Source organism: Saccoglossus kowalevskii, chromosome 6 (assembly GCF_978046115.1).
Source record: "Saccoglossus kowalevskii chromosome 6, keSacKowa6.1, whole genome shotgun sequence".
Classification (NCBI taxonomy): Eukaryota; Metazoa; Hemichordata; class Enteropneusta; family Harrimaniidae; genus Saccoglossus; species Saccoglossus kowalevskii.
The window spans coordinates 23,101,624-23,115,362 of NC_140646.1; the positions used below are offsets into that span (position 1 = coordinate 23,101,624).

The 13,739-nt window shown below is 33.6% G+C and overlaps 1 protein-coding gene across 1 annotated transcript; it reads right to left on the bottom strand.

The window, feature by feature from the left end:
- Positions 1-1,821: 1,821 nt before the first annotated feature.
- On the bottom strand, positions 1,822-10,411 carry LOC100377897 (homocysteine-responsive endoplasmic reticulum-resident ubiquitin-like domain member 2 protein). The gene is made up of 6 exons (XM_002741526.4): positions 9,792-10,411; positions 9,518-9,595; positions 7,722-7,900; positions 5,554-5,712; positions 4,858-5,166; positions 1,822-4,200 (listed from the first exon to the last, which is right to left on the bottom strand). Exons 1-6 carry the CDS (start codon positions 9,927-9,929, stop codon positions 3,852-3,854), a joined length of 1,212 nt encoding a protein of 403 aa, XP_002741572.1. The 5' UTR covers positions 9,930-10,411; the 3' UTR covers positions 1,822-3,851.
- Between the last annotated feature and the right edge of the window lie 3,328 nt (positions 10,412-13,739).

Below are 13,739 nucleotides of genomic sequence, written 5' to 3' on the forward strand. Positions count from 1 at the left end.
ATATTACAGTCCAGCATGTTAGTTAATATATTTATTGCCAATCACATATTACTTGTAGTAGTGAGGTCGTTCATCTTGTATATAAGTGAACATTTTGATTTAAAATTACAAAGAACATTCGTATGTCCGGACAATAAGAATTTGCTGAAAATGTAAAGAAAATATATTTGGTACTCAACTTTGCAAACTCATTTTTGTGTTAAACTTGCATAGACTGAATACAGATAGTGATAAAATCATTTATTCAAATAGAACACCAGTTTTACATGAAACAAACAAACAAACAAGATATGTAGTATGCAAAAACTATTCTGCTTCTTCAAAAAGCGGTGGAGGGTTATCGTTTGGCACACTTATCTATATGGCTCTTCCAAATAACCAGCATTTAGAACATTGTAGAAGTGGCGCCCTCAATCGGGGAACATCAATATTTTCCTCCGTGCTCACACTCTCCTGCGAAGTTTTTAATTATCATAAAGCGGGTTTTCGGCAATATGTATTACGTGTTCTGTAGCTATGTATTGTAGACTTGTCACAGATCATTATGCGTCATTAACTGTGATATAAGGATAATACGGACTATTGATTTACATCTACTTAAACAAATCATTATACGATATGAACATTGGGACATTATCTAATGTCATAATTAGAGATTTTTATGACGTCTTATCTTTACATTATCACACGATAATTTAATCCTCTTTTTGCAAGGAAATTGTTTTATGATTTATTCAAAGACGTGGTTCACTTCAAATAAGATCACATTTGCATAATGTGTATTCGAATATAAAAACACAGGTACTATGTTAAAGAAAACGTTGCCACATTTTTACATTGGATGCATCTCAAGCATTCTTGTTTGATATTAAATTTTCAGTTTGTTTTGTGCCCAAAACATTTGCTTTCATCATATTGAATGTAGGTAGATTACCTTTATGATATAGTTCAGCAATTTAAAAAAGATATTGTCACCTAGAATTACTAGTACTTGTTTTGCTGAAATATTTTCTGGAATATTAAGGGATGTAAATTGATATTCCATAGTGATTTTATATAATCAAGTGTTTCGTCGGCATCGTTACAAAACGTACATAGACTCAGCTGTAGACTTGAGGCTTCGCGAGGTCTCATACGAAAAAGTATAACATTAGTATACAAACTATTATGATTTACTTTCCATTGGGATTCCTGAAGTTTTTATTATATTGCAACTGTGAATGGGAGTATACAATTCTTTCCACTCTTTGTCCCTAACATCAAATAGAGATTGATAATACGTTTCATTACTGGGAGGTACAAAATAAGATACAAGCAGCAATCTGCATAATTTCCTACAATTAATGCCGCCCGAAGGAGGAAACTTATTCTCAATATACATACTAATTGGTAGTTCTGGTCTAACACAATATGATTTACATGACTTCCCTTCTGCAGGAAGAGATGAAAGTAATCCTTGATAAAGGAGAAAATCATTAATGTGTTTTTGTTAACCTTGTGCGTTGAAAAGATTCCCAAGTTTTTGAATACCTGTGTGTACCAGCATCATACAAGCCAGTAATACCTTTGGAAATAAAGTCAGAGTAACGTACACTCCTGTCATCGTTGCAAAGTACAATATTATGTACTGACTGGGTAGACAGAGAAATTTCATAGTTACTTCTGAAGATAATGCTACCTCAGAAGGGTTTAAGATAGGAGAGAATTGTTTTCCCAAGGATGGGCATCAGTTGGGTCTAGGAAACGTTGAATCTACTTGCCCTGAAAGCATGATACAGAGGGAGAAATCAACATTAAATAATCTACAAAGAGACAAGACAATCCATGTCAAACATAGTTTATTCTTATTTACAAGTGAATATGCTTTTTGACTACAGAAAAAGTATTGCCTTTTAATAATAGGTTATTTAAACAAACAAATCACAGACTTCATGTTGTTTTCACAATTGTCATCCCTCCCTCCCTCCCTGGCAAAATATTGAAGCATTGTAGATAAAATAAATATTTCAAATAGTTTTCAATCAAAATAGGTAACTGGCAACATCATTTCAAAAACAATATCCATCCTATCATACTTTACCTTACAATACAAATAAATCAGCAATTTTTGGGATACTAACGAGATACAATAACCCTGCAACAGAATTAATTCAGTGGAAAATGTGACCAATACCCCTAAATAAGAGCACCATGGGGTAAGAACATTGGTAAAGAATAAACATAACATACAAGAATTTCAAAATGGCAAGCAAATGTCTGCAACATTGTTATCGTGGAGGAGAGGCCATTAGACTCTAAGTAGGTTTAAAGGGGCACCCTCTAAGGCTAACCTCGCAGCAAATTCTTTTTATTGGTTTCATAATACAATGGAAAACATAACAAATAATGTTACCGAAATAACAATGGTGTTCCACCGAGATCAACCGATTTAGTATCAAGAAAACTACATTTTATTAGTGAAGCCATGCATCTTCACACTATATTGTAGAATACTTTATTTTCGCTTGGAATTTATTTTCGCTGAAAGGATGATTCCGTGAAAATAAAAATCCAGCAAATATACTTTTTTTTCCAATATTTCACATTAAACTCATCAAAAATCAGTGAAAATAAATTCCATACAAAACGCCCAAAAAGTTTTTTCAGCGAAAATTAATCCCAGCTTTTGTTGTTGTACTTGATCTGCAAAGTAGTCATTTATTAGACAAGGTCCAGACTGTTGAGTGGTTAGCGCCAACAGACTGTGTAAATTAGAGTATTATTTGTTGATGAGGGAATTGTGTTGACCAGCTTACTACAAGTCAGAAACACCACTGAAAAGATACCTTTAACACCACCCTGGCTGTCCCATGGTGTTTCCGACAAGTCTTCAGAATCCACTCAGCTATTTAAAGACTAACAGAAAACAATTACAGTGCTAACAGTACCCCGTGGCTTACAACTATACTGTAACAAATGCAAAAGTTTCTCTGAAACCTTAGTTGTACAAAATGCATGTCACTAAATATCTTGTACAAAATGGTCCAAAGTGGGCATTAATTTCATGCACGCAAATTCGCAAAGACGGACCAAAGTCATGATCAACCCCCCAAACATTGCAGGGACTGATCACAGAAGAGAAAAGACAATGCTTTTCACCCCATGCTAGCATAAAAAATCATTTGTCTTCTGATTCCTATTCAAGTCAGTCTTGGATGCAGAACACATCCGACAAGCAGTCATACAGTATATCAACAGATACAACAGTTGATTATTTTTACGCAAGAGGCAGGGATAGCTTTAATGTTTGGCGAGAATCTGAGATTCTCAGCACATTATTAGCCAGTCATTTAATATTTCTATACATATACAAGCGTTGAATAAAAAAGTGAAAAAAAATGATATAGCAAAATATGACACCCCGCTCCTCTTCTCCTTTTCTCTTCTCTTCTCTCCTCTTCTCCATGTAATTATCAACATGCCATTATTGCCTTGAATTTCTTTTGACAAACTACAGTTTGGATGACGCCACATTTCTGTACTTCTATTAAAGAGTAGTGTAGTTTTTTCGGAATTAAAATAACTATACATGAAACCACAAAACATTTGGCTTGTGGCAACAAAGTCGCACATAAAAGCATTAATTTGATAGGTATAGAATCTGTTCTGGTTACATATGTGTGGTGCAGCAAAAGTTGAAGAATCCTAACACAAAACCCCACCTCAATGCTGTTTAGGTATTTCCACAAATAAAATTGAAATGAAGAAAAAAAAAATACTATTTTCTGATATATGTAAATACATTTTCAATGTAATTCTGCAATATAGCATAAACAGTCAGTCAGTCAGTCAGTCAGTCAGTCAGATAGAAATCAGTTTGGAAACTCTGCAGGTCCTTGTGGTATGAGAGAAGTGAAAAAAGATGAAACAAAATTCCAGGCAGTTTCTAGGACACTTGGTAGGGGTTCCTGGGGTTCCTGTTGTTGTTGTTGTTCACGGTCGTTATTGCTATTCTCAGAATTTTGTCCCTCATGATCATTGTTCATATTATTATCATCAGCATTTGTGTTACTGTCCGGTCGTGGTTGTCCTTCTCCAGGTTCTACTGGGTTTTCAGGGGGCGGCGGCACTTCTTCTGCTGGATTGACAGGCTGAGGTGGATTGACTGGAGCATTTCGACGAATCTGTCTACGCCTTACTCTGAACCAGCCTCCTTGGTATCTGCAAGAAAGGTGGCAAAGCAAATGATAACACTGAGTGTGACTGAGTAACCTGGATTACACCAACTGTAAAAACTCAAATAATTTGTGATTGCAAAAATAATTGTTTTTCTCAAAAGCATGAATTAGCATACAAATAGATTTTTTTTCTTTGGTGCAAATTAAAATAATAATTTTGTTTGATGCAATAAATAACACAGGTTTATCAAAAAGTTCACAAACACACACTTAGCACAGTATTACGCTGATGGAGCTTTTCAGACTGTATGCAAATCTTCCACGAAAATAACAATGTGACATCCAAGTTGAACATTCCAAAAAACTAGATACTGTAAAAACTCACTCAACAATGGTCACCATTCACAACATTATACCCACATCATTGGAAATTATGGTCATTTGGGCAAAAATTATCAGAAAATTATAGAAAATTGAGTGAAAATGATGGTTCCTAAAGGCTTTATGAGAAAGTTTGTGGCATCAGTTACTCAATGTCTTAAGACATAAAGGTCAGACAGCATCCACGAATAACCAAAATGAATGGGGAAAAACAACATCAACGAGAATGTCCTAATAACCTCCAATAGTTTAGTGCTACACAATTTCCTGATTAATTATAACTGTTTACAGTAATAGACAAATTGAGAATAGTACTTACAGGTACATGATTGCGACAAATCCCATAACCAACAAGAATCGATCAATAGATGAATAGAAATAAACTATACTAAGCAGCAAAGAAAATCGAGACAAAACATAAACCCAATCCAACCAATCACGATTAAACTGTTCTTCTTCGTCATCCATTGGTGGACCAACACCAGCATTCATGCGCACGTTCTGATTGGCAGGTTGATTGTTAGCTTGATTCTCATTAGCCGGCGGTTGAGGAATTGGAATCTGATTGGCTGGGGCTTCTTCAACAACTGGGGACTCCATGTTTTGAACCATATTACTCTGATTCATGCTGTGCAAATGGAAAATAAGAACACTGTAAATAAACTGATATTAAAACAGCCCAAGTTAAATTCATCAACTGTTAATTCAAATACCTACTGTACAGTGCTCAATTATTAACTGGATTTTATATTGCTTATTTTTATGAAATGTACTAAATTAAAATCCAGGGAATAATATAACCATAGAATATAGTTGCTCATGAAAAATTTTAACACAATGTCCATTTCTACTGTTACAGTATACTTAATACTGCTATAGGGGGCAAATATAATTAAACTCGCTATCATAATTTTAAAAACAAAGACCAAACCAGCAAAAAAACTACACCAAGACATTTTCATGTAGCAAAAACCATTGAAACAAAAGCTTGAGACACACAAGACGTAATACTTACTACTGCATGTATTGTGCCATGTGTTGCTGTGTATACATTTGCTGCATCCATAATACCTGCTGTTGGTATGGAGTCAGGTACATGTTATTATATTGCTGCTGTTGTTGTTGTTGCTGCTGTTGCTGCTGTAACTGGGCCAAGTAAAAAGCACCCAAGTTTCTGAAGGAAAGAAAGAGCACATAACATATTACACAAATGACAAGGTATGTGTAGATAGCATGAACAATCTCCATTACATACATCAAAATAATGAAACTCTGATTATCAGCATGAAAATAATTTCATATCACATGTAGACACTATTCTTTCAGAGGATTTGAGACAATTTTCCATAGAAGGAACATTTCTATCCACACAATTATACAATTAATTCAACAGAAACACACTTAAGTGGATCATGTTAAAGTATATGCAAATGTGTGGTAGATCATTTATAAAATACAGTGTTCTCTCAGAGATTTTGGTAGAGGCTGGTGGCTAATTAGCATATATTTGCATAATTTATTCACAATTTTTGTACAAACTCTCTATATTTGTTAACAGATGAATCAACTTAAATTCATAATTAACATTCCGACCGGGCATCCATTTGTTGATTTTTATTTCCAGGTTCTGCAGTCTGTATCAATAGATCTGTTTAAATTTATTGTTCATAAAACAATCTTATTTGGGTTTCATTATTAAAATGAACAAGAAATAAGTGTTGTATATTTCATAAAGAAAATGTGAATCATCTGGAAGAAATCAATAAAACAGGAAATCAATAAATCATTAGTGTTATTTTTGACATCAGTATTATTGGGCCATAGTTGTTGCAAATACTGTTACAGCTGAAAATGTACTCATGAAGCCTAAATACTGTGAAATACTTTATTTTCGCTGAAAAGGCTTTTTGGGAGTTTTGTATGGAATTTATTTTCACTGATTTTTGATGAGTTTAATGTGAAATATAGGATTAAAATATATTCGCTGGATTTTATTTTCAGCGAAAATAAATTCCAAGCGAAGAAGTATTCTACAGTATATATACACATAAATATATATATATTTCACCTTAACTAAATAAATACTAAACTACATTGTACTACATCTATCATCTGTTGTGCTATCCAATATAAAAATCTTGGCAAAATATACAATAGAGACATCTGTTAATTAAAAAGAGTAATAATCAAACTGTAGAAATACTCTATAGTGGAAAGTGTGGATGATGAAGTACCAGGTACAATGTCACGGCGGCCAAAAAACAGTCATGTTCGTTAGCCCAAATCAATACACATCTACTTAGAATGCATTACTTTAGTTGTCAACTCTGACATAAATCTGACAGAAACAAACAGCTGCAGAAATTGTCAGCAAGAAAGAGCTGGTCTGTGAAAAGATTAGCCAGTGAGTGAGGGGATGCAGTAATTATTTTTAGTGTGGCGGCCACTCACTAGGAACAACATTTCATCCTCAAGAGATCAATGTATGCAAATGCATGAATAATGTCACTAAACATAAAACTAATGTTTAAACGAATATAAAGCAAGCTGCAAAGCAATGTGCTTTCTGAGGCCACAGAGACTCTACTATAAATCAATTGCATCATAAAAACACAATCAGTCAGCTATTGACCCTAATATTGGATCGGTTGCTTTGGGCCATTATAATCTAGAGCTACGAACTCTGATATTATAAGTTGCACCCTGAAATTCTTCTTTAAGCTGTATTGGTGACAATTATGTGAAATATTTTATGGTTTGAATTTGCCTAAATTGTGGAAAGTACATAATAACCATTCAATTGCAATACTTTTTACTATAAACGAGTGTTAGCAATCATTTTGGCTTCTTCTCTGATTGTATCTGAATTTCATTCGCTATGGCTTTTGAATAGTGTCCCAATACATGTGGCTTCACAAAAATTTGTTTCTGTTTTGAGTAAGGCTTTCTCCAAGCAAAGCATTATCATTATTTCCAGCAATTGACACATACTCAAAATGCAGAGACAATCAAATATTTGACATACTTATAATAATCTACAACTATACCCCACTGGAATAATCTTAATACCACACTGAAACTCAAAGGAATGAACTTTGTGACATTTTTTTGGAAACTCTAGTCACTGCACAAATAATAGAGAATCTACTATGATTTAATTATGAATATTAATAGACTACTTACCCAAGAGGCTGTTGATGCGGAATTGTATTCTGTGCATTCATAACAACCCTCTGACGTAATGTAGTTCCATCGTCATTGCTTGACTGACCATCAGTGTTCTGTGAGTTACCAATGTCCAATGGTCCACCCAGGGCAGTAGCACATACTAAATGAACAGTGTATGCTACAGTATCTTCATACTGAATAAGAAAAAGAAAAGACCAATCAAAAAAAGAAACAAACGTGTGTGCATGCATACATGTATGAATGCATGATGCTCTCTACTTTCAAACTTGCTTCATTTATACATTGTACATTATTTTTTTTCTAAACCTGGGAACACGGGCGCAGTGCAGTACTCTTGGCTGGCGCCCTGCATTATCACAATCAAAAACAACCTAAAAAAATACACTGCTACCCAAATAATTTTGTAATCAGTAATTATAATTCTATTTATAAATCTTTCATATACACATGATTAATAATGTAAAACTAAATTGTTAGTAGTCATTACAGGTGCACTGATTATAATCATAATGACACCCACAAACAATTATTTCCCGGGGAAACTCTCTCAAAGAAGCAATAAACAGGATATTTTTTATAGGTTTTAAATGTAATACATGTACATGACAAATACATGACAAAAATGACCATTGTAGTATTGATGTGGCTAAAAGTAGCTTTTTCAAAGGGTTTTATAGTATATGTTATTACATGCACCCTATTATCCCATAAGTTTCTATACATAGTTTTCAACTGAAAAAGCAACAAACATTCTGACTAATATATTTTTATGTCAAAATTCATTTTGGAATTGCATCATCATCATCATGTGCTAGTATTCCCATTCAATGCACCATGAATTAGAATTTTTTATTATACTTGAACCACAGTCAATGAAGCGAAAACAGTTATTTACCATAAAAACTCTTAATTTTGTTTTTTTAAGAGCATGAATATGGATACAAAAGAAAATATGAAGTCATTCATGCTGACAGTGATACTTTCTAAATTTATTTGCGTCGACTGAAATTTTTTTTTATTTATATGCATTGTCAGTATTGTTTTAAAGCACTTTTTCATTTGCCTGTAGTTACTTTTCAATGTCAAGAGTCAAAAAGGATTTACGCTCATGTTTTGTTGTAAACATCACTGGTATTATGTGTTGCAATCTCCAGAGATGTACTTAGCAAAACAACGGTGAAGGGAATTCCAGACGTAATTTATTGAAAGTGATGTATACAACAAGGGATGTCAAATTTTGCAACACATTTCCTTTTTTTTAATTAGCATGATAATAACCTTAGAGCGGGAATTAAAATGATGCAAATTTATATTTTTTATTGAATGCCACAAATTTATAGGATGTTTGCTAATTATTTTGTTTAGAATCAATTGAAAACGTGATTAATAGTTTTTATGATAGTAAATATGTATAATGCTGCTAGAAATTAAAAAATCACAATATCAGATTTGAACTAATTTTGACAGTGACAACACTACTGCGGGAGGTCGAGAAGAACAACTACTGAGTGTTCTGTAAAGTACAAGTCAAAGTTCCAAAATTAGGGATTTATTTATTTTGTGCAGAAAAAAACATCTTTGTTACCACAATTTAGTTTTTGCTTTAAATTTTCCAAAATCTGACGTCTGTAAGCTTAATTTACAAGTATTTTTTTTTCTATTTTACACCCTAAAACACATAAATTTGTGGTTTAATCTATATTGTTCTGAATTATATTGTTAAATTCATCCACGACATTACCAGATGGTACCAATGATCAGCAACAGGTAATGATAACGTGTACACATACCTGTCGTAAAATGTCCTTCAAAGTCAAATGATCATGTAAGAGTCTACCAGAATATATAATTTTCTGATCTTTTTCATGCTGAAAAATATAATAAAAGATTTAATTTAGGTCAGTGGAAACAACAATCAATACTTCATTAACATGGAAATACAGATTTGACAGATGAGATTTACTCTTGTCCATATGGGTGATGATGTCTTTCTATACCAAGTTATTAATCAACAGTATCTTAATAATATGCCAGCGGTGATCAAAAATACTGATGGCCTCTTACCGGTTTACTTGGGTACACGTTTGAAAGGTGGTTTTTGAGTTTCTTTACCGTCCAACCAGCGGCACACTCCACGGTCTGATCTGCAATCCTCTGATTAGGTGCTTTAACTACTAAAGTTATCGTCTGGAATGGATCCATGCTGTTAAGTTGTGCAATCCTCAGATAGGTTTGTTTGGTATGCGATATGCGGGTGCGATGCGATAAATAAACATTCAAATACAAGGCGATTACAAAAGCAGATGTCCTCTCAGTATTGCATCAATCGGCTTTCCGGGACAATAACGAGAAGTAAGTCAGTGTATTCCAGATCCTGAACTACCGAGGCACACTGGTGAGCCGTACAAATACCCCTTGTCAGCAGAGCAAATCGAGGAAAATATAATACAGCACGAAGTGACGACGAACACAGAATATTTCTACTTCCGGTTGCAGAGTGTTTCATAAAATTTGGTTTACAGTGACTTATTTTGAAAAAAAATATAGGGAATTACAGAGTAAAAGTAACAGAAGTGCTTACTGGATAAGTAACAACGTAAAAATAGGCACCAAAATACCAAACGATGACTTGATTATCCCTGGTTCGCGAACGGTCGACGACAACATTTAACAACCATGTATCACGTGATCTTGTGTTCACGTGACATATGCTGATATGTCGAACCTTGATTGGTTGAATATTTCCGGAAAGGACCGAAACTGCCACGTAAACTAACGAATACAAATTCACTGAAATGGTTTCAAATTAGAATTTCCATACGGTGTGGTGCTTGCGTGTCATTTATCTTATCTTTTGTCAACATTTTAAAACTGCGAATGTTGTAATTCATTCGCTTACAATCAGCAAAATATTACTTTGCGGAATTATATGTCGAAAATAATGGACGAGTGCGGAAGGAGAATAGTAACCTTTACTAGTAAAAGTCCTTTTTTTTCGATTTCACAAAGTAAGCCCGGCAATTTTTTTCCAAATCGGGTTTCAAAAATGTTGATCAAAATGAGAAGTTTGGTCCAAAAATTAATACCAAAATTGTAGAAAACACATACAATTTTGCAAAATATTACACCACACTAACATTTTTGAATGATTTTAGTGTTCAGCCACAGCCACACGTGAAGTATTTATTTATTTATTTATTTATTTATTTATTTATTTATTTATTTACTTACTTACTTACTTACTTACTTACTTACTTACTTACTTACTTACTTACTTACTTACTTACTTACTTACTTACTTACTTGTTTGTTTGTTTGTTTATTTGTATATTTATTTATTTATCAAGACATTATCTGAAAGCAAGATAATTACATAAAGCTGGTTCTACCAATATCTGAAAATTACATATGATTTTCTTAGTTCTACTGCAGGTTTTGTTTTTAAATTTCGTCTATTTTTTATCTCTTCGGCATTGTAATGGCATTTTTACATTTTTTAAAACCTAGATTTTTGAAATAAACAACAAAATACCCCACCAGTCACAATATATATATATATCTCAGCCTATGTCACCAGCCTAAAATTTGCGATATGACATAATATCTCTGCCATAGGAACTATGGTAAAAGTGTTATAATACAACCACCACTTTCTCAAAAATTAGGCTGGTGACCCCAATTTTTTTTTAAGTCAATATTCTTATATAGCCCGGAAATACAATTTATTACAAAATAAAGTATTTTCATTCATGTATAGGATTCCACCTTAAATATAATTTACAACAAACTGCACTCTTTTATGTGACGCGATTATTTGTAATATTTCAGTTTTAATGTCAAAATGTCCCAAGCATATTCAATCAACATTGTACAACATTAGCCACGTTCAGACAGGATTTCAGCACGTGCCGGAAATGACTTGAGTTAATCTTTGATCTGAAAATAGATTATCGCTGTTACGTTTAGACCCTAACTGGACCCACTTAGTTCCACATTGGACATTTGAGGGTCGGCAAGCTGTAATCAATTGATTTTATTCTCGTAATAATGTAAACAAATAAAAAACGTAAATTCGTAGACATGGGCAAGGTATAATGAACAAATAAATTCCTGCATTCCGAATATACATTCCGTGAAAACGTAAAATTTTGTCAAAATTGTTTAAAACTTGCCAGGCATTATCGGCAATCTGCTTCTATGTTCAGGGTGTACTGTGGTGGCGCTTAAACGTATCAGGCGAACTTTATAGGTCAACACCAACAGCAAACGAAAACCAGCCACATATACATATAGCTTAGATTGAGTGTGGCCAAAATACGTTATCCGCACATGGGTATGTATCATTTTCTCAATAACTGGTGTAAACAATTGAATATGTGGGAACTTGGCGCAATTAATTATTTCTTTTTTGTAAAACAAAATAGAAGGCCCGAATTTGTCAGTCTAGCCTCCATGAAACGTGGGTCTATGTTAACAAAATAGCGACCTGACCACCACGACCTATGGTCATATGAAGGTCAGTGACGACAGTTTGTGGTATGTGTTCATATTTATTACCAATTTTGTTCCATTGTCTTATTTTGTGATCGTGAACTCTTTGTTTTGTGTTTTATAGTAGTTTTATGGCGAGATAATGGTATGCAGTAAATATCCTATTCACGCGAATTGCGAGATAGTCAGAAAATTGCAAAATAAACTTGCAAATGATCTGAACATACCACTTTATTATTTTAAAGAGTCTTTAAAAACGTACTGTTACCATGTACACACGAGTATCACGTCAGCACACCCTCTCAGGACACATAAAGGCAAAATGACAAGACAATCCAGAAAACATAGCACATTTATTTATGTATATTGTTCTACTTCATTTTATTTTATTTAAGCTTTAAAAACTAGCATGAAATAAATTAAAATAAAATTGCATTAAATACATAATTGAAAACAATAAAAATAAAAAGTCGTGAACTAGGATCTTATTTTAATTAGATTGTTGTCACGGTGTACTGGACCACGATATTACCACTGATTGCACGGACGATGATGCATGTTGCTGGAGAATCGCACTGAGTCAGACGTCGATATTCTAGCAATATTTGTACGGTGTAACAAATGATGTAGAATCTAAAATTTTAAAGAATAAGGATGTGATGAAAAGACTCAGATTAACCCCAGAAATAGTAGGCAGGCAACAAAAATCAAATATTTGCCACAAATTATAATGCAAGATTGAAACGTAACCAAAACAAAGATTCAATCGCCGATGAGTGGTCAAGTTGTTTCTAACCGTCATCCTAAATTTATAAAACTCATATATAATTTATATAAAACAAAAACGTTTCTGTCGCATCTATGAAAGGGAGACTGTATAAGAGAAGAAGTAGACTGGATAATTAAAATTTACTTTTACTTTTAAATTATTAAAAACTCACGTACATGTTATTCCAACTCCCTTGGTATGACCATGGGGAGCAGCACAAATGACAGAAATAAAACAATTATTGTGACGACATATGTGGCCAAACCATTTTTTGTTGGGGGTGTGTAGCCAGCGCCACTGACTACACCCACTTCTAGACCCATTTTGTTTTTATTTATAGACCCATATCTAAATCACAGTCTTACATTCATCCATATATAAACCAATCTCACAGGCACAATCCGGGAAGGACAATGACACACTGAATTAGATATATCATACTGACTACAAGGTATTTGAGAACACTTCGTGGCCAAGTGGCAAGAGTACTTTATACATCAAGTGTATATTCCCATTTAGTTTACCATATTACTGTCAATAAGATTTAACTAAGTTTCAGATCAATAACAAGTTGTTTTATTTGCTGACAATTATTTGTTTATTCGCGGGAATTTAACGAATGGAAATTTCATAATGCAATGGAACATGACATTTATGATTATCAACTCATAAGCGATATAGTGTGTCACCACTATGTAGGTACAGAGGGCATCGCTGTGCTCGCCATCCGAGCGTTGTTATTTCATGGTGAA

Excerpts from the sequence above, each read along its gene's own strand:
- LOC100377897 (XM_002741526.4), bottom strand. The coding sequence starts at position 9,929 with ATGGATCCATTCCAGACGATAACTTTAGTAGTTAAAGCACCTAATCAG. Across the intron at positions 9,596-9,791 it reads ACGTGTACCCAAGTAAACCG|CATGAAAAAGATCAGAAAAT; the intron begins GTAAGAGGCCAT and ends TATATTTTTCAG. Across the intron at positions 5,713-7,721 it reads CCGCATCAACAGCCTCTTGG|AAACTTGGGTGCTTTTTACT; the intron begins GTAAGTAGTCTA and ends TCTTTCCTTCAG.